Raw genomic sequence first — 22,173 nt, 5'->3', positions numbered from 1 at the left:
TTTGAACAGCCCTAAAATGAGTGTAAAGCCATGCAAAACTCAAATTGTGTGTGCATAAAAAACTCTATTCAAATGATTAGGAAATAATAATAACAATAATAACGCTAGTACTAATGACTATATTTGTATTAAATTATTTGCTTCATTCAAAAAAAAAATCTTCTGTTGTGTTAAAACTAAAACAACACTAAGCTCAGGGATCAGTGGGACTTTTCCAGAAAATCAGATCTTTAAATCATAACTTTTTAAAATTTTTTTACTGTGCTTTGGTGAAAGTGAGCAGGCGCTGGTTAAGAAAATCCATGTTTCTGTGAGCTTAGATGAATGAAATCTGGAGCCATGGTTCAGGGTTTGAACCTGGGGTCTCTGCTGAAGGAAGATCTCTGAAAACTTGCTGAATGATGCTTCTTGCTGCAGTGATTTGTGGCCGTTGATGTTAAACTGGTTGTTGTCTTCGTTGCAGCTGCAGGAGACGGTGAAGAGGAAGTTGGAAAGTGCCGGCTCGCCGCTCGGCAGGGATCAGGTCAACGGCTTCAGTGACGGTTTCCCCCCCAGCAAGAAGTCATGTCTGGACAACGGCACGGCTAACGGCTCGCCGCTGGACTCCAAGTTGGGCATCAGCGACGCGCTGGCCTCCAATGGCACCCACGGGCCGGCGGGGGAGTCAGCGGATGGCGTAGGGGAGCAGGAGTTCCGCCTGAAGGAGCTGAAGCAGGAGCCGGACGACATCCTGCCCTGCATGCTGCCGGCGGGAGGCGGAGCCAACAACAGCCTGTTCCCCGACCTCAACCTGAACGAGCAGGAGTGGACGGAGCTCATGGAGGAGCTGAACCGCTCCGTGGCCTACGAGGACATCCAGGACATCCTCAACGACGGCTTCGAGGACCGCAAGGACCCGCCCGATCTGGTGCCCACACCGGGCGGCGTGACGGCGGGCGGAGGACCGGGAGGGCCGGCGGGAGGGGGAGGAGGCCCACAGGTGGCGTCAGGCCAGTCCTCGCAGGGCCTCCTCCCTCCAGATCTGGCCAATGTCAAGACAGAGTTCTCACCGGCGTCCGTGGCCTTCGACCAGGACTCTCGCACCGGCTCGCCCCACGTCAGGCCCACCTCCTCTGGACCTCCTCCGCTGCCCACCAGCTCCCCTGTCGCCTCATCCTCCGCCTCCTCGCCGGCCCTGCCCCAGTCCCAGCCGGCTCCGCCCTCCAGGCAGCTCCAGCCCCCCAACCACCTCCTGCCCCCCGGCCCGCCCGTGCCCAAGGACCTGTCGCCCGCCCAGCAGCTGCAGCAGCTGGCCGCCCAGCAGCAGAGGGCGCAGCACCTCCACAGCCAGCTGCAGCACAAACAGCAGCAGCAGGGGGCCAAGTTTCACCCCCAGGGGCCTCACCCGCACCCCCCGCCCTGGCCCCAGACCGCCAACCCCTCCCAGAGCCCACTAGGCGGCGCCTTTGGTATGGACAAGCCCACCAGCCCCTCTCTGTACCCGCAGGACTTCAACCCCAACAACCCCAAGCAGCTGTTGATGCCCGGCCAGCCCAACAAGGGCTCTCCCAAGGCGGGGGCCGGGCCCTACATGCAGGGGCCCGGGGGCCACCCCAACATGCTGGGCCACCCGGCTTCAGGGCCCCCTCTCAGCCACCCCCCAGCGCCCGGAGCCCAGGCCCCGTCCTCCATGCTGAACTTCAACAACACCAAGCCCCTGTCCCATTTCGAGGCGGGGGGCCCGGGGCCCGGACCGCCACGGCCCCCCAACGCCCAGACCCAGAACAAGGCGGCCCTGCTGTCGCTGCTCAGGCAGCAGCAGATGAAGCAGAAGAACAGCATGACGTTCCGCCCACACATCCCACACACACAGGTATGTATTCTTATTTTTTTCCCAGCAGTAGTGTAAATTAAAATAAAAAAGTAAAAATTCTAATAAAGTAAAATTCTAATTAAATATTTATGCTTGATGGCAATAAAATTACAAAAAAAAAAAAAAAAAAGGATTCTAATAAAGAAAATCATTAGGGAACAATAGACTCCATTCTGTATTTGTGTATATATGAAATCAGTAAGTTTACCATGAAATCACTGTCAGATTTATCATGCTCAAAATAAGTAATGACAGACTGATCAGTGTCTCAGGCTAACCCCTAACCTTAAAGTTCATATCGTTCATATCGGTGCCTTTTGAGATATTAATATCTCACATGTTCATATGGAGAAAACGACATGTTAACAGTATATATCGTTCAGTCTGAGTAACAACATAGCAAATAATGACATTTTGTTTTGTTCTGGTTCATTTACAGATCTACACACACACACACACACACACACACACAGAGCACTGAAACGACTCGGTGCAGCTCACACACTCTCACACTGTTTGTCTTACACAGCTCGTTTATGCCGGGCTCTGATTGGTCAGGTCGATTATTTGTGAGCAGCAGAGCGTTGTCGAGCTGCCGCCTTGTCACCTGTTGTTCCAAATTAACGCGCTTCATGAAACCTTGTTGCTGAGCGCTGCAGGCTAATGTTAGCCAGCTAGCTCCGGGAAAAAGTATTTCTGGGCCTTAACTTTGTAACGGTGCTGATTATTCTGCTGTTGGACTGGTTCGAAGTGATAAGACTCACAGAGAGGACCAGAGTGTCAAACGTTAATCTGAGACTGAAAATGCTGCTTTCTTCATCCACACTGTTTGGATTTGTCCTCTCCTCGCTCAGGTTTTAATATCTAAATATGTTAAATAAAGTTAAAGTGTCATGTGGTCCACCAGGTGGTTCCACTGAAAACACAAACAGACAGCATTTGGCCGCAGTTAGCATCCAAGCTAGCATAACAGCGCTACAACAATAACAACTACAAAGACTCATCAGTGTTTTTTTCAGCCCTGCTTTCATAACCAGGCCTGCAGCACATTCCAGGTCCATGCTGAGCTCACACACACACACACACACACAGAAAACAAAAGGCCTCCATGCTGCAGGGACGAGCTCTGCTTCATTCCCCAGAGCGGAGCAGATCCTCTTTAAATAGTCGCACATTGTTTTCAAGTGAATTATTCCAGTTCAGAGCCTCGAACAGGTGCACACACGCATGGAAACGTGTTTGAAGGGACTCTCAGGTTTGATAGGTCTCACAAACTTTTGCTTTTTCTCCGTGCTTTGCTTTTGTTGTGCAGACCATCTGGCTTGTTTTGGGGCTCAAATTGGTGTTAAATTTGACTGAAATTGGACTTGAGAAACTCTGAGTATCAGATTCAGCTTTGGAAACCTGCAGTTCCAACAGTGGAGCCACATTTTAACTGACTTGGCTGATTTTTTTTGGCTTATTTTCTAAACGTTCATATCATCTAGTCTCAGATTGTGTAGACACAGACAAGCCTAAGAGTCCAGAATTGGAAAGTGTTTTTTTACAGTCAAAATGGTACCCAGGGCTTCATAGCACAGAAAATAAATTTCTTTGGAAGACAAAAAAGAGAATCAGTGAAAATATATATGATCTGAGAAGTCGGCCTGCATCAGCTCTCATACAAACAAGCCTGTGTGTTTCTCCAGTTTAAATTTGAGGCTGTAAGACCATTTAACAACGTATTTGAGCCGCATCAGCGTTCCCACGTGTCCTGGAAATCCAGGAAACTTATGGACTACTTTTCCAGTCTTGGAAAACACTTGGAAAATTCTAAAAGTGATAAAATGTCCTGAAAATAGTCCTGAGATCCTGGAAAACTGCTACGTTTGACTGAGACCACATTTTCAGTTGTTTTCCTGAGCTCACCTCACACATTTTTAACCCACTGATACCCAGCTGTCGTGTTTTGGCGTTTTGTGGCGTCACGTGTATGGAAGCCCAAACAGGCCATAAACACTCGAAACACATAAACACATCAACAGTCTTGTCTGTTGTCACCCTGTTATGTTCATTTTTTTTTACAGTTAAAAACATGTTGTACAATGAAAAAACATGTTAACAGTGTGTTATTTGTCTAATTTGGATCATTGTAAATAGGCTTTCCACAGATCTGATTGGCTATATCAGATCGGCCGATATTTTGCATTTTATGCAGTTTGTGTGATCGGCCGTAATGTCTTAATTTGCCAATCCGATCAATGACGTCATAGTCGTGTTGAAACTTTTTGCAGATGCTCCCGTTGCTTTGTTTTATCTGTCTCATTTCCACACCACCGCCATGTTAGTTTTGAGCCCTGTCACTATATGACGGACAATAAAGTTTTTTGAATCTTGAATCATTCGCTGTCAGATTCAAACAAACATGTCAGTGGTGTGGGACTTCAAAGTGTCTGAGACAGAAAACTCAAGCTATTTGCAACCTGTGCAACACAACAGTACCTCTGTCAGTTTGGGGCAAAGATTGTTAAACATTGGCAGAAATGCTTGAGAATACTTATAGATAGATAGATAGATAGGGATACTTTATTGATCCCAAACTGGGAAATTCCCTTTTGTTGATACTCAGTAAACTGTACGTAAGTATATACAGTAAATAAACAAGTTATTTAAATAGACGTATTGCTCCCTCATGTGATCAGATCAGTGATCGGTTTATTTAAACTCACTGATCGGTGATCGGCCCCGAAAAATCCTGATTGCGTAAAGCCTAATTGTAAAGAGACCTGTGAGCAGCAGCTGACCGCTTTGTTAGTCTCTGAAAACGTCCTTGAAAGAGCGGAGACCCTGAACATGTTTCAGACTCCTGAAAGCTCATGTCTCCGTCCTCGTTCAGCCTTTATCCGTGTTTCCAGCCTCTCAAGGCCGGCGCTGTACATTCCTCCGCTCCAAGTATTCGATCGCAGTCAGCCGGTTTCCTCCGGCGTGGGGAGTGAGGCAGAGGAGGATGAAGGTCTGCCGTGTGTCTGTCTGTCTGCCTGTCTGTCTGTCTGTCTGCCTGTCTGTCTGTCTGCCTGTCTGTCTGCCTGTCTGTCTGCAGCTCCACAGCTCAGGGCCGAGGTGCCTCTCTGCTCTTTAAGCGGCGCCTCCAGTCGCTCTGTTGTTTTGTCCCAGTCTCCCGTCTTAACATTGACGCCTGTATGCAGAGTTGGGGGGAACACTTCATCCAAAATGTTAGTAAAGGTAAAATATTAATAAATGCAGTGTTGTGCTGCTGCAGAGATGCTCTAGTCTGTAAATTACAGTCTCTGTAAGTACAAACAGAAGTAAGAAAATATTTATTAGTTTGTTTGTTTGTTAGCACAGACCTCAGAAAAAAATTACATTGACACCATTTAGTGTCTTTGTCAGTGAACAAGGAAATTATGATGCAGAAATGTTTGTTTTCACTAAAATCATGCATCACATCACAGTGTCTGTCCAAGTTACACCGGTGAGTCCCTGAAATTTTCCACTGCCAAATGTAGGTAAAGTTATTTTTTTTGGTGCATAAATCAGTGAGTGTGACATGGGCTGTGATTATTATCGGCTGTTATTTACCGTTTTCAGTCTTTGTCTGCTTCAGGCCACCGTACAACAGTAAGAAAATTGGTGGTGTGATTTCTGCTGGGGTCTGTACCAAATTAACTGAGATCATAAGGTTACGTATTTCCGAGAAAAAAAATAGGAAAAATAGTTTCTATTTTATTTATTTATTTATTTTCTCTGAATATTGCCTCCCCCAGCTCTGTATGTTTTTCCCCCTACAATGGCCTTAATACGCTGTCATAAGTATAATATCAGTTTGAAGGAAATGTTATCCCTGAATTACAGATTTAACCCACGAGGTATTGGTGATTAAAATGAATCTGTTCATGAACTGACTCACATGGTCGCAGAAACACATGCATGGTTTGTTTTGGCAGGTAAAAAGTGGTTTGTGGCAGGCGATATTTTTGAGTTTTAAGCAGAATAATAAAATCCACACACACGTCCACAGCGTTTTGCGGCTGCTGGGCGGTAAGAAACACATCCACCATGAAGAAAAATATCCACCTGATGCTTTTTCACAGTCTCCAAACACAATTTATTTTTATTCTATTACAACATTTCAACCAAACAGACAAGATTTTGGTTTGAAAAGTGGACCAAAATGAAATAAATCACAGTTTGGGGGTATTTTTCCTTTTATGATAGATAGATTATTTGTGTGAAATTAATGTGAAGTTGCAGCAGAGAGTGGAGCAGCGAAGTGAAGGCAGCCTGCAGCACCGAGGCCTTTTGTTTGGCTGCTCTGCCTCAGTCTGGCCCCACGCTCTGTGTGTGTGTGTCTGTGTGTGTGTGTGTGTGTGTGTCTGTGTGTGTGTGTGTGTGTGTGTGTGTGTGTGTCTGGGTCAAGCAGCTGGTTGCTAAGGCTCGTACCAAGAGGGGGGGTGTGTGACAAAGCAGCCTTTCATTTTCTCTCTCTCTCTATTTAAATATAGCTGCTGCTGCTGCTGCTGCTGGTGTGTTTCCTCTCGCGAGACGGGACGCTCTGTTCCAGCTGACTTCTCACTTTATTATCACGGCAGAATCGCCGACGCAGGACACAAAATGTCCGTTTCCTAACACCAGAGACACTGTTTCTACATTCAGAGCAGTGATTCTCAAACTTTTTTCACTAATGTTCCCCCTTTGAAACATTTTTTTAGCCCCGTTGCCCCTGATCAGAGCAAAACAACAAAACCTTGTGGTCAGAGGGTCAGTCCAGCTCCATCAGTGTGAACCACCAACCTGATGCTGAGCAGATTCTCTTGTTTGTGTTTCTGCTTCTTCTTCTCTTCTTCCTCCTTGTTTCCAGCTTCAACCACTGATCCACTTTCTGGATTTGTTTGGTCTCGTCTTCCCGCTCAGAGTGAACAAACGTCCTCGCTCGATGACCACGGCAGCAGATTGAAACCACACACACACACACACACACATCTGACACCTTCAGGGAACCTGGAGGGAAAACTGAATATAAAATGTGTTTTATCAAACTTATTAATATTCAGAGAAATTACTCAGAATTTCTGAGTTTAAAGTGGTAGATTTACAACAAAAAAACAAAACTCAGCTGTTCTCTGAACTAGCAAATTTACAAAAAAAAAAAAAAAAAAATCACAGATTTATGAGAAAAAATTCAAAGATTGTAAACTCACAAATTTACAATAAAACAAAACAAAACAAAAAAAAAAACAGAAATTCTGAGATTCGCCCTTAACTTATTTCATTTCCTGCATTAGACACACAAAAATGATTTATGAAGCAGAGAGGAAGAGCAGACGTGCTCAGTGTTGGTCATGGAAAGTCATGGTGAAGTTGTTTGATGTGCTGATCTGTTCTCAGCTGGTTATTTCTGAACTTGTGATGTAACTTCTTCCACCAAAACCTTCTGGTGACCCCTGCATGTTGCACTGCGCCCCCTGGTGGAGACATAGCAGCTGACAACATCTTATTACTTTCTGCTCCACCTTCAGCAGGACCAGAGCAGCTACCCGGCCCCGCCTCACGGCCCCGGCACCGCCAACACAATGGCAGCCGCACCGGGAGGCAACGCCATGGCAGCTCAGCCGGGGGGGAACGCCATGGCGGGTAACCATGGAAACGCAGCGTACATGGCGGCAGCACTGAAACAGCAGCAGCAGCATCAGCAGCAGCAGCAGCAGATGCAGATCCTGGAGCAGCAGAAGCAGCAGCAGCAGTACCTGCAGAGACAGCAGCTGATGGCCGAGCAGGTAAAACTAAAAACCAACCAACCAAACCAAGTGGTGTCAGATGTTCCTCTGCTCTCCTCCCAGAGCGAGCAGTGGGGTTTCAGAGCTGCCACATCACTCCTCCTCCCTTTCCTCCAGCCGCTGGTTTCCATTCATTCCACTACGATATGAACATGAACTTTCAGAGCCTTCACACTTTCTTCACTCCAGTTTTCCATCAGCGGAATAAAGTCCTCCACATGAGTTTTCCTAAAAGCAGCAGCACTGTTGGCTTTTCAGGACTTTTTCACACTGAAACGCTCCCTCCTCCTCCTCCTCCTCCTCCCCCGCCGGGGAAAATAGTCCCCGGGGAAACGTTTTGCTTTCCACAGCCAATAATCAGCTGTGTGGTTTCTGAATGTTGAGGACTTTGTTCGCTGCAGAAGCAGAACATTATAAGGCGGCTGCTTCAACCACAAACTCACATTTTGATTTTATGTAAAATCTTTAGTTCACCCGCAGGATTTGATAAATTTTTTTGTCAACATGGAAAATGTGGAGGAGTTGTTGTAAACAGACCAAATGTTCAAAATCACTTAGGTTCTGAATACTTAGCATGTATTCAGAAATCTGTAGTGGAACAGAATTTAAAAGTAACCCTCCCAACAGTGGCTATAATATCCATATATGTGTACTATAATCTCTCTCTATGTTCTGTAATATCCCTCTCTATTTAATGTTCTCCCTGTGTTATAGCAATCAATCAGTCAATCAATCTCTATGTGAGTCTCTCTCTAATATCTCTGTAATATCCCCTCTTTGTTCTTTAATACACCTATAATATCCCTCTCTCTATGCGCTCTATGTACTGGATCTTTTGGAAGCATGGAGCTCCATCCCTCTAGGACAGTTCCTATGAAGCTGTTCAACACCAAACTAGCACAATGCATGCTGGGACTTCCTTTCATGTGTCACCTGTCTGTATGCACTAACCAGCCAGCGAGCGCCTCTCCTCCCCAGCAGAGGGAGCTGTTTCCTGAAAGAAGTGCTTCACAGCTCTGTGTTGGTTCACATGCAGCTGTGACGGACTGAGGAAAAGCTGTAACCCCTCAGACCGGCTTCACACAGCGCAGTGTGTGTGTGTGTGTGTGTGTGTGTGTGTGTTTGTGAGCTGCAGGTTGCACAGTGAAACCTTGACTGTCTCGTTCTGAACAGTCCAAGTGATGAGAAGCCCCCTTTTCCCATCGGCTGTCACCCAACGTGACTACGTAGCACAGAACTTAAGCTTTACCCAGCATGCAGAGCTTCAGAGCTCCATCAGAGTCTGTAATGTCCAACAGCTCATTAGTGACTGGTGTTTACATGCACGCCATAATTTAATTAATGTCTTTATTGTAGACGGGACAATAGTGTGATTAAGCTTTTCCATGAGCCGGGCCAGCAGCTAATGTGTGTTTCTGTTTTTCATGCAGTTGAACAGAGTCTTAATAATGGAGATAATGCTGAGCTGCCTTCGTGTCCCTGCATGTCAGGGATTTTTTTTTTCCTCTGTCATCACATGTTGGATTGTGGCGAGTCCCATAAAATGTCACAAAACCTGGGAGTCACGTGTCTTAGCAGGTGCAGTTGTTTAGCACCATAAATGACCAGACTCGTGTCTTGATTTGAATATTCTGACTGCAGTTCAGATCTTGTTTGCAGACTACTGTCTTAATCAGGCTGATATTGCAATATTTGTGTACATTTAAATGAAGTCTGTATAATGAGCTGTATTGAATGATCCTGCAGACCTTTTGGCGTCGACGGCATGTGATTAAAAAACAGCGCCGCAGGGGATGTTTATTTCTGTGGAGGCGTCTTTGTCGTACCTTTTACCCAGATGTGTCACTAACCTGTTTCCATCAATACTTTTTTGGTTTGCATTTTTCCCATCTCAAATTTAAAAAAAAAAAAAAAAAAAAAAAAAGCAGATGGCAGATGATGTCAAATAAAAGGCCCAAAATGTGCCTAAAAGTTACAACGCTCACTTGACATGGATCAGCTTTGTATTGGATAAACAGAAATGTGATCATTTGCAATGGAAACACATTTTGCTGATTAAAACCAGGACATGAGCAGCTGCTGTTTGACCTCTGACCTCACACTGAGTGATGTCAAGTCACACAAACAAACAGAAAAAGGAAAAGGCCAGAAAATTAGTAAAAATATGTATTTTTTAAATGACATGAAACTCATATTTTTGAGGATTGAAATGCTATATTTAAACATCAGATCAGTGATGCTGGATCAGATTTCTTGCTTTCACGAGCATTTAAACTATTCCTTGTTCTGCTGAAGACCTGGAAGTGTGTAAAGGCCTCAGGGGAAGCCCCTGCTCTCGCTGAGGTAATGATCTGTGCTCGTCTGTGTGCAGGAGAAGCAGCGTCAGCAGGACCAGCAGCTGCAGAGACACCTGACCCGCCCGCCTCCGCAGTACCAGGACCAGCAGGGCCAGCCGGCCAATCAGAACCCTTTCCCTCAGCCGCAGGTCAACCAGTTCACAGGTACGACCCCAGCATCTCTCTCTCTCTCTGTAGTTCACATGCTGGACTCTTGCACCAGCACAGGAAGCTCACCTCGACCCTTCAAGGCTCATTCGTGCTCGATGTTAACTCCAGATAAGACAGAGCCCTCTGTCCGTGCTCTGCGTTCGTTTCCTCCGTCCGTCCAGGTTTGCAGGAAGCTTGCGACTCCAGGCCAAACAGAGCAGCAGCGTAGGTTTGGACTCTGAGCTGCCCTCTAGTGGATTCATTGATGAACATCCATGCCAACGAAAAGGATGCATGGAAGCATGTGGGCAGTGACGGTTACATCGTCTGAAATGGACGCATTTATTTTCATATGTAAAAGAGCAGAAATGAGCCTTAAGTTAAACAGGATGATCAGATTAATTTAGTTAGCAGAACGCTCAGAAAAACTCAGGAAAGTCAGCGAGTCAGTTCAGTTGACTTTTGTGTGATTGACAGCTGATGTGAGTTTTTTGTATTGATCCAGGTTATCAAATTGAGTTGATTACCAACCCACTACTTTTGTAACTAATAGAAGTCTTAATTTTGTAACACCACACTTTGTAGTGCGCTGTTCAGGTGAGTAGATCACATGTTTGATCACGGCACTATTTTATATCGATTTTTTTGGACAGTTTCCTGAGGATTTTCTCTCATTTTGGCATCGCTAACATATGACATGTGACTTATCTTTTCTCTGAAATTTAAAATATTTCCTCTCTGCTGGTTTATCCCCTAGAGGGCAGTGGAAATTCTCATTGTGTTTTTCTTGGCTGCTTTTATCTGCCTGGCGGTGGCACTGTTTGAGTGTTTAGGAAGGCGGTGTGCTTTGACAGAAATGATGACACGGATGTGCCACGGGAACTTCAAAACAAAGGTGTATCTCGTAAGATGACGACATGAAACGATGTTTTCAGTTTGTGTCGACTGTACTGGATCATTGATGATTAGATCACTGAATTGCTGCGCCCCCAACCCCCAGGGGTCCTACAGGGAAGTCCAGGGCGTCCCCAGAAAAGAGGACATTAATTTATTTATTATGTTCCAGGATTTAGCATGAGAGAACAATGAGCCGACTGTTTTTCTCGTAGGTTTGATGACATCACCTCATCCACAGTCATTCTGGTCCCAGTCATATCTGACAGCAGATATTAAAGATATTAAATGGTGTTTACAGTGCAATGCTGGTGTATTTGGGCGTCTTTGATATGAAAACCCTGGCAGTGTTAGTGCCTTACTTCACCCAGTGAGCTACACAGGGAATCAGACCTGTAACCCAGTTGGTGTCATTGAGCCAGGACATCTCAGGTGACATCAGGATACAGAGGAGAGGAGGAATTTACTGGTAAGGTAACACTTCTTTAAGAGACAGACTCAGTTTCCCATAAGGGAACAACAGGATTTTGAAATTCTTATAGGACTGCTTGTGCAGTTTCACCGTCCTCACAGTCAGCTCGGCTCGCTGAGCAGGAAGAGAGCAGGTTCACAACTATGATCGTATATTAACCCTATAAAGCCTGAACTATGAAAGAATTGGCAGAAAATTCAATTTTTTAAAAATTGAACTCTTTATTTAGTCCTATAGCAAAATGTAAAAAAAAAAAAAAATATATATATACGATTTTTCTGTTGTATCATATATGATACAAATGGCTTTATAGGGTTAGGGCCAATGTAGGGAGAAAACCTACTGAGCCAGAACAGGGCCAGTGAATATTCAGAGAAAATTACGCAGAATTTCTGAAATTTAAGCCATAAATTTATGAGGAAAAAAAGTCCAAAATTAGCGCATTGTTTTCTTCTGAAAAGGCCCGAGTCACGACAATGTCTCTTCAAGTCTGAATGCTGATCATAATATTGTAAAATCACCAGTATTTCCTTCAACTGCATGATATGATATGAAGCGGCAGAAAAGTGAAGCCATGTGGCTCCAACAAAAGAAAGTAAAATAAACGGTTTTTCAAAGTTTTTTGTCTCAAGAATGTACGATTTTAATCTTTGAAATTCATTTTTTTTTCTCAGATTAGCCCCCCTCCCCTGGCTCTGTAATTTTTTTCCCCTGCTAAAATGGCCCTAATAGTCCATTGTACACTACAAATGGGCGACGGCAGGAGTTTATTCTGCGGGAAAGTGTTGCTGAAAATCATCCTGTATGTGTGTCAGAGGCTGCAACATGGCACTCATTTCACTGTCGGAGGTGTTGTAGGCGCCATTGACCTGGATATGACCGTCCTCTGCCTTTACCAGGGAAAGTTTCTGTCAAACAAACGATGAGCCAAGAGAACATTTCCAGTCCTTAACCTCAGGCCGCAGACCAAACCTGCTCCACCAAACCAAACCAAACCAAACCGAGCGGCCGTTTGGTCGGAGCAGGGCTGCGGGGGAAGTTGACTCGCAGAATAAAAGCTCTGCTGTGTGTTAACGCCTCCATCTGGGCAGGGCGGGTCTGGCTTTTGGAAAGGCGTGTGGACCGGCTTGTTGTTGTTGTGATGCTCATGACAAACAGTTCATTGTCTGCCGGTGAATAAATAAGCTCCATGCCACCCCTTGTGTAAATGTTGCTCACCACTGATTTGAATGGCAAACTAGCCGTACAGTTCCCGTTCCCAGTGAACCTGCTAATGAAGCGGGTTGGGTCTGTTGGTCCCACACAGAGGCAGGTCACAGTTCTGCCTGTGGTCACTGGCAGTTAGGTCAGTTCAGTTATTGCTCCTAATGAGAATATAACAATATCTCCAGAGTTGAAATGCTCATTTAGATCCCCTGCTCCTGCTGGAAACTAAACTTTACAGGAAGTGCTTCATAGGGAGACAAAAAACAAAGATTTGAAGGAATTGACCAAAATAGTCAAACAGTTAAAAAACAAACACATGGTTTAAAAGTGAAAGAGGAAATCATAATTGCACTTAAGTCTGTAAAGGGTGTTTTAATTTGAGATCTAAAACATGGTGATAAGGTATGTATAAAACATATACAGATTCTGTATTTGACACGAGTAAAAATCCTGGCTGTTGCCGTCTGACTGAGCTGGGATAGGACCAGAGGGAGCGCAGAAAATGGCATCAGTGACCTCCAGATCTTTGAATGATAAAATAACTTGATTTTTAAAGTTCTTTAATTTAAGTCTGCAAAATTAAGTCAGAATCACAGTTTCAGACATGTTTGTATTTGACACAGTCTGATGTATTTAACACATTCTGTTCTTCTGGTATAAATTGAGTTCTCTCTGTGTTCACAGCTTCATCTCAGCCAATGGGCAGCGTCGGCTCTATGGGAGGCCCCGCCCCCGGCACCCAGCGTATGTTCCCTCAGAACCAAGGCTTGATGGGAATGAATATGGGCCAGGGCGGCGGGCCAGCTGGTGGTGTAGCCCCACCCCCAGCGGTCAGCCAGGCCGATATGAGCCTGCCGTCCTGTGGAGGGGGCGGGGCCGGTGTGGACGTGCAGCAGGTCCTCTACAACAATATGAACCTTCACCCCAACCACCCCAACATGCCCGGCCACGCCCCCCAGCAGGGCAGCCTGCAGCGGCAGCCTCTGGGCCCCATGAGCGCCACCTACAGACAGAACTTGCTGGCTCAGCAGCAGCATCTAAAAACACAGCCTAACGCCGCCATGTTGAAGCAGCAGCAGCTCGCCGCCACCCGCATGCCCGCCGCCATGCAAAACAACATGGGAACCAACCTGCCCAGCTCCATGCCAGGAGGCATGCAGGGCACGCAGGCGGCAGCCTGGCCGCAGGCGCTCAGCAACCAAACCCCCCCCAACACCACAGGCCTGCCCCCCAACGCCTTCAACAACCCCCCCAACCCCTTCCACATGCAGCAGCCCCGCATCCCCAAGATGCCACCAGGTGCCGCCCCCTTCGGTACCAACCCCAGCGGCCGCCCCCTGGGGGGTTTGAACCCCGGGCAGCAGATGATGCAGGCAAACATGGCAGCTGCCCAGCAGAGGGCACCACCCAACGCCCAGCCCCTGGGCCAGCCACTGGCCAACCAGCAGCAGACTCAACAACAAGCCAACCAGAACCAGGCTGTCCTTCCTGACCTGGCAGCGTTTGGGCAGCCGCAGGGCAATGGGCGCCAGGGACTGCAGTGCAACCAGGGTTACCAGGTCAGCCGGACTGCCAATCAGCAACAGCAACAGCTGTCGTTTGGTTACAACGCGGCGTCAGGGAGCTTCCCTGGGGAGAGTGAGCTGGTCGACTCCCTGCTGAAAGGTCAGAGCACCCAGGAGTGGATGGACGACCTGGATGAGCTCCTAGCGAGCCACCACTGACCGGCTCCACCTACCAGCACCTGGCCCACCTGAACCCTGCTGAGCTGCACAGGTGTCTCCACCTGAGAGAAACACTTTCCTGAAGGAGTCATGTCGAGGAGTTAGATTTGTGAAAGGGAATTTGTCAGTCCATGACACCCTGGATCCTAACACTGTTCAGATCTGTTGATATGTTGAAATACAAAGAGGTCAGTGTCTAAACGTCAGACACAGAATGAGAACCGGCCACCACGCAGATTGTGGTGTTTGTCTGCTCTCCAGGTTGTCATGTTGTTAACATCCAGTTGGTAAACCAGTGGAGGTTGTCTGTGAATTTTGGGATTTACAAAACACTGACCTGTGGATGAGAAGTGGGGAAACAAGCCAACTGCTAATCCATTGCAATGCAATGAAGCAATAAGGAGGAGTTTGGTTTACCTAGAGGGTAGAGAGACATGTAATTGAAAGGTTGCAGGTTGAATTCCTGTAACAGCCAGCGTGCATCTGTCAGCAGCCATGTGTCATTTCAAGGTGTCTGTGATAGCGATGAGGGTCGACCACCTGGCGCGGTTTCAGTGTGTTGCTCAAAGACGCTTCAGTAGTGTGCGACATAGGGTTGAACCTCCACTACCCAGCTGCCCTTGAGCAAGACTCTGAGCTGCTATGCCAGCTGTAGATGGTTAAAAGATGGAAAAGAAAGAGATCCATTGACTGACACATCAGTAGGGATTCCAGCCAGTTGGGTCACTGCTGTGCTTCAGCCCTGAAACCTTCTGTCCTCTTGTGTGGAGAGAACGTGTCGCCAAGCTCCAAAAATCAACAATCTGCTAGTTTTAATGTCGCCTTGCTTACGGCAAACCTGTGGATGTTGTGGAACATGACTTGAGACGTCATGGTGAATCTGACATTTAGGTGATTTCTCAACTTTCCCTGGTTGCCTCGCCTGGTGTTGCTTCGTCGCCGACTTCCTGCGATGTGTTGTTTCTATAGTAACGCGTCTGAGCCCAGGTTCGCCAGGTTTTACCACCTTGCATATATTTGCTGATGAGCAAGGCAGCGCTCAAAGTTTTGTTTTCCTCCACACAAGAGCAGCACGTGTCAGAGCTGGGCTGAGCTTCTTCTGCAGACTCTGTGCTGAGTGTTTGTATAAATGGAGATAAAATACTGTGTATATATACAGTATGTGTATATAAACTAGGCAAAAAAAGTTCTGCACCGCTTTTTCAGTCTATAATTTCTCCCCTTCATTTATACCCAATAGTGTTGTATCGTATACCGTTGTAAAGCCTGATTCGCTCTTTCCAATGAGATACAACTTGTAAGGATCCTGCATTTCCGGAATGAGTGACACCGGTAATTGTATGGGAAGCGACCAAGCGGCCATCCTTACAAGTTGTATCTCAGGGGAAAGAGGACGAATCAGGCTTTACAACGGTATAAGATACAACACTATTGGGTATAAATAAAGGGGAGAAATTATAGACTGAAAAAGCGGTGCAGAACTTTTTTTGCCTAGTATATATACAGTGTTTGCTGTTGGTAACTGAAGACTGAACACAGGATTGGCGGGTGGAGTGACTTAAGACTACTACTGAAACCGTGGCTCAGTGTGAAACCACTGGACCGGCCCCACGTAGAATTAACACACACACACACACACACACACAGAGTCTCGTTTACACTTATTCCTAACATCCGTCTCTGGTGACCCAATCACAAATAAACAGTTTAGTCAGACCTGCATTCACGCCTGATATTATCCTGCATCTTTTCTTACTTTGATTCCTCTACACTCCAGCTCCTTCTGTCTGTTCTTCTGACTCACATTCATATCCATTACCGTCACAGTTTTCCCAAATCTCTCATCCGAAGTCTGACAGATCCTTTGGATTGCGATCGTCCACTGCTGTGTTTCTTGTGGATGCTCCTGATGCTACACCTCAGACCAATTATTTCAGTATTTGGTATGGACGTGTAGGGCCCTGTAAAACTATTTAAATTTTTTCCAGATTCTGTTTTGTTTTGTTTTGTTTTTTTCCCTCCCAAATTCCATGTTTTCCCTTTTTATTTTTCTGAATTCTGTGTTTTACGATTTAGCACATGTTGTCATCGCGAAGAGAGTCTAATCGTGCGATGGATGAATAAAGTTTCAGCAATCCAACAGGAAATGGGATTGTGATCCGGTCACTCGAGACAGATGTTAAAGGGATTCTTCACCGATAATGCATGGATATTTCTACCAAGTCTTCACCCTGTGCTGTCCTCCATCCCTGACAAAGACAGATTTACTGGGAAGCATTCATGGTAAACTTGTATTTAAAAAACAAAACAAAACAAAAAACACTAGCCATCTCTGATCCAGTGGGAAAAAGTGGGTCCATGCTTCTGTAAGAGCTTTTAAAGGTTCAGTTTAAAAAGCGCATACTCGTCATGCTGTATAATCTACGTTTCTGGTATCCGGTTGTATGATGATTGCTTCCCAAACACACTCAGCACCACTCCCAGAAAGCCCCTCATGTTGGACATGCGGCGCGAGCGGGAAGTCATCAGCGTATGTAGATTATGTCAGGCGTCCAGGGCAGCACATGGGGAGCGCTTCACACAAATATCACGCATCGCGGGTGAAGAAACTCTTTTTAAACCGAGTGTGAACATGATCCACGCTGTAGCTCCTGTTGCGGCCCGCAAACACACTCCTGCCAGCACACACACACACACACACACACACACACACACACACTGCCTGAGCCGCCACCGCCGCCTCTCCTCCGGCTTGCTTCGTTTGGTTTTTTGGAATGGAAATGAGCAGCAGCAGCAGCAAACCGAGTCCGAGCTGCCCTATGGAAGCCAACAGAAAGGGGAAACAGGTCGAAGGGAAACGATCCTCCAACATGGCGGCTGTTTGCTGCTGTCCTGCCGTCACTCTGATGTCATTTTTTAAATGTTTTCACCCAGCAGCTGTGCGGGTCGCTGTGCAGCTGCAGGCGGTTTGTTTTGAAGTTGCTGACGGAGTTTCTGTTTTTGTCCACGTTAATGTTTCCGCGAAGTTAGAGGATCTCAGACAATTCATGGTGGATTTTAGACGACTCAGAGGATGAAACCTGTTCCTCTGTGTTCAGGTTCGAGCTCAGCTGGGGGGGAAAGTCTACGTGACTTTTTCAAGGCATTTGCAGCCACAATCCAACATCACAGCTGTTTCTCCAGATCAGAGCGAGTTGCTGCTCCTCGGCGCCGCTCGTTCAGATGATCTGGAAGTGTGTGAAGGTTCAGATCCACCGGGACAGTCACTTCATTTCAGACGTGCTTGACTTGTTGCCCAAACTCTTAAGTTGTGGCATCCTCCTGTAGCGAGATGGTTAACAAATGAAATCTGAATAGACATCAGCACCAGCCAATGAGAACCAAGCAACAAGTGTCACCAAAAAAAAAAAAAAAACCCACCATGGTTTTGGTTTTGTGACTCTGTTGTGATGCTGCGTTCCAGTCTGACGCTTCGTCCACACGGAGACGATTTTTTTTTGAAAATGCAGATTTCTATACCGTTCGTGCTTCTGTCCCACATGAAAACTGAATTTTTTTTATTTATTTTTTTGGGTCAGCGAAAACACAACTTTTAAGGCTGTCGTTTTTGCGATGCTGACCTCACACTGGCGCCTTTTTGATCCGGCAGTTATTTTCAACAACTGGTCTTTATTTGTGACTTTTAGGAGGAGCTCATCCTCCTCCTCTGTCCAGATGAACCGCTCAGCCTCGTTTTGATCAGGCCGCTTTCTTTTCCCATCAGCTTTGGACGTTGGCACAGCGTTTGCGGACTCGATCTTGCATTTTTAGGCAGTTGTGTGTTTGTGTTCTCGCGTGGACAGAGGTGTCGAAAACAGTCCCATGTGCATAGAGGTTTTTGTTAACAGTATCATTTTTCAGTGGATAAATGAAAGACCTGTCTCCGTATGAGCATGGTGGGAGATTTCCCTGCTGGTAGGTTTGGATCATGAACTGCCCGCTGTGCAACGCAAATAAAAAAAAAAAAAAAAAGTGCAATTTTTATGTTTCGTATGAATTTTACCCTTTACATACTGGTGTCTGATGGATTTAAAATCACGCAGTTGTGAAAACAGAAGCGAAGTGTGTTTTGGGGATTAAAACGTGTTTGACGAATCAGAATTTCCGATGTTGTGGCACGACTTGACTGCAGCATCAGAGCTCGTGAAGCGTTTCCCAAATCCAACGGACCGCAAACCGTTTCCCTCTTATCAAAACAAAAACTGCAAAATGAGACCTGAGGTGTGACAGTCAGTCCTGCTACAGTCGGTGTGTCTCCAGCCGGAAGGTGCAACTGTGACCGGGTCATTGTGTTTAAGGTGGAACTGTGACCGGGTCGTTGTGTTTAAGGTGGAACTGTGACCGGGTCATTGTGTTTAAAGGAACGTTTTGGGCAAAATCTCCTTTTCCCGATGTCCCCAGACTGTGACCAGATGTTGGACACCATTTTCACCTCTGGGCATCCAGTGATTCAGTTCCTATGGGTAGCATTTCCTGTTAGCTTAGCATAAAGACTTGAAATCTATGGGAGTCATTAGCCTGGTTCTGTCTGAGTGGGAAAAAAAAAAAAAAAAAAAACTTTATTGTGTATTTCAGAGCCTCAGAGCTGCGTTAAGGTTGACCAACATCTGGTCCCGGTCTGGGGAAGTCGGGAAAAGGGGATTTTGCCCAAAACGGTTGCGTGTTCCTTTAAGGTGGAACTGTGACCGGATCGTTGTGTTTAAGGTGGAACTGTGACTGGGTCATAGTGTTTAAGGTGGAACTGTGACTTGGTCTTTCTATCTACTGTACTGTTCTGAGTTGTTCAAAGAAACTAGAACGTATGAATTTTTTTTGTTTGTTTTGTTTTTTCTTGCAAATACTGTTGTGTATTTTATTTTGAATAATGCATTAATATTCAGATCTAGCTTTGGGGCTGGTTTTCATGTTTTCTTCCAAATCCGTATCTGCCGGTCTGTTGCCGAACCTTCAGCTTCCAGCCTCCCGGGGTTTTCTGTTTGGAACTTGTGAACGGGCTCTGTGTAAATGTCTATAAATATATTTTTTTGTATGTATTCCTTTCCTAATGTTCTGGAGAAGATAGATGTTATTTTTATATATTGCAGCGGATTTTTGTAAGTATTTTATACTTTTGATATGGTTCTCTGTAAAACAAGAGTATTATGTAAATATAGTTCTTTAGAAACTGGCCCGCTGTCCGTGCCTTCTTTTTTGTGTGTGTGTGTGTGTGTGTGTGTGTGTGTGTGTGTCAGCATCACATACATTCCTGGAAACTCCTTGAAAACTTGGAAAAGCTCTTCATCCTGATCCAAGTGTGACTTTCAGTGACGCTCAGTTCAGCTGACAGACACAATCTGAAAAAGTATTAAAAGATCTCAATGCCTACTGTTATTATTATTATTATTATTATTATCATTGTTTATTTTAATTTGACATTTTATTTTATCTGAAAAAGTCTTGAATAGATTTAACCTCTTATATTTTGGGACATTTTTATTAATAGCCTTTATTTCTTCACAAAACAAAAATGACTTTGGTCTGTAAAAGCTGTTTGTTGGAAATTTAAAAAAAAATACAGAAAAAAGTTATGTTCTTTTTGTAAAGGCAAAAGTAATAAAAAAAAATTCAGAAAAGATGTAAAAAATAAAGACTTACAAAATTACTTAAACAAAAATCAACAAAATCAAAAGTTTAAATGAGTTTTCTGATCATCAGTTCTTTGGAGAAAAAAAGGAAAAGTTCAGGTTTCAAAAACATTCAGCATCAAAATGAGTTGAAACAGAAATTAGCTTTTTTGTTATTCTTTTTTTTATTATTATTATTATTATTGTGTTTTTTTTTATTTTCAATTTAGTAAATGCATGTAAATACAAACAAAGTCCCAAATCCCCCCCCTCCCCTAAACAAGATTAGAATATATATATATATATGTACATATACAGTACAGGCCAAAAGTTTGGACACACCTTCTCATTCAATGCGTTTTCTTTATTTTCATGACTATTTACATTGTAGATTCTAACTGAAGGAATCAAAACTATGAATGGACACGTGGAGTTATGTACTTAACAAAAAAAGAGTGGAAAACCATTTCAGGTGACTACCTCTTGAAGCTCATGGAGAGAATGCCAAGAGTGTGCAAAGCAGTAATCAGAGCAAAGGGTGGCTATTTTGAAGAAACTAGAATATAAAACATGTTTTCAGTTATTTCACGATTTTTTGTTAAGTACATAACTCCACATGTGTTCATTCATAGTTTTGATTCCTTCAGTTAGAATCTACAATGTAAATAGTCATGAAAATAAAGAAAACGCATTGAATGAGAAGGTGTGTCCAAACTTTTGGCCTGTACTGTATATACATACATACATACACATACACGCATACACATATACATATATACATACATACATACATACATACATACAAAAAAAAATAAAATAAAATAAAAATAAGGTCAGTGCATCAAATCCAATAAAACAAAGTAGAGAGACACTGCATCAGAATATTAATGAGAAGTTAAGTGATCAATATAATCCAGATAAGGCTGCCAAATTTCAAGAAAAGTTTTGTGTTTTCTCCTCAGGTTATATGTAACTTTTTCTAAAGGAACACAACTGTTCATTTCCGAGGACCACTTATCAATAAGTAGAGGGGAATCAGATTTCCATGTCAGGGCTATGCATTTCCTGGCCACACATAAAGCGATACTCATAAATTTTTTTTGTGGTCGGGTTAAAGAGTCATTAATATTTGCGAAATTCCCTAATAAGCATAGCTCTGGATCCAATGGGAGTGTTACTCCTGGATAATGTGTCACAGAGGTCATGCCAGAAGGGCCTCACTTTATTACAGAGCCAGGTACAATGAAGAAAAGAGCCGACCTCTATGCCGCACCTTAAACATGTATCTGATAATTCGGGTTTAGATTTATGGATTTTCACTGGTGTTAAATATAATTGGTGGAGGAAATTATAATGTGTTAATCTATACCGGGCATTAATTGTAGCTGAGATACTGTTCCGGCACAAATCTGCCCAGGTGTGCTCGTCAATCGTAACATTAAGATCTGATTCCCATCTCACTCTAGATTTATTCAAGCCTAGCTTTGGGCTCTTATTCAGAAATAGGGCATACATTCGAGAAATAAATTTGCATGCATTCCCTTCCAAAAGTGTCTTCTCCACCTCACTTATTACAGGCATAGCCATCCCAGGGCCCAGGATGGATCTGAGGAAAGATCTCAGCTGAAGATAGCAAAAGAAAGACTTGCTGGACAGGTCATAATTGTCCTTCAGTTGTTCAAACGACATGAAAAATCCTCTCTCATAGCAGTCCTCCAAATACTGAATTCCTTTCCGGTGCCAAGTCTCTAGGATTTTATTATTCAAAGTCATGGGTATAAGTCCATTCTGCTTCAGAGGTGTTTTGGGTGATTGTCCCACTTTCAGTCCAAGGGTCCCATGAGCCTCATGCCATATTGTGAACATGTGCTTTAAAATGGGGTTACCTGTCTTTTTTAATATCATTTCAGAGTTCCATCTATAAATAAACTCCTGAGGAACATTATCTTTCAGAGAATGCAATGCAATTTGTATCCAGGAGGGGGGGCCATCCCCTTCAAAAAATGATAAGATAAACCTCATTTGGGCTGCCAAATAATATTTTTTGAAGCTCGGTAGTCGAAGGCCCCCTGATCCATAATCCCATGTTAATTTTTCCATAGATACTCTGGGTACCTTACAGT

The 22,173-nt window shown here is 44.6% G+C and overlaps 1 protein-coding gene across 4 annotated transcripts in view; it reads left to right on the top strand.

Annotated features, from left to right (window-relative positions):
• The window catches only part of maml1 (mastermind-like transcriptional coactivator 1), a 32,329-nt gene extending 12,714 nt beyond the window's left edge, over positions 1-19,615 (top strand). For 3 of the 4 annotated variants that reach the window (XM_030061784.1, XM_030061781.1, XM_030061782.1), the window contains 4 exons: positions 464-1,852; positions 7,369-7,626; positions 9,998-10,127; positions 13,369-19,615. In XM_030061784.1, coding sequence (XP_029917644.1) covers positions 464-1,852; positions 7,369-7,626; positions 9,998-10,127; positions 13,369-14,408 — 2,817 coding nt within the window. In that variant the 3' untranslated portion in view covers positions 14,409-19,615. The remainder of the gene's footprint in view (positions 1-463; positions 1,853-7,368; positions 7,627-9,997; positions 10,128-13,368) is intronic. The other variant, XM_030061783.1, reaches the window with a different exon arrangement.
• Positions 19,616-22,173: the final 2,558 nt, after the last annotated feature.

This window comes from Myripristis murdjan, chromosome 10, assembly GCF_902150065.1.
Source record: "Myripristis murdjan chromosome 10, fMyrMur1.1, whole genome shotgun sequence".
In the NCBI taxonomy this organism is placed as follows: domain Eukaryota; kingdom Metazoa; phylum Chordata; class Actinopteri; order Holocentriformes; family Holocentridae; genus Myripristis; species Myripristis murdjan.
This window is presented reverse-complemented; position numbering and strand designations above follow the sequence as displayed.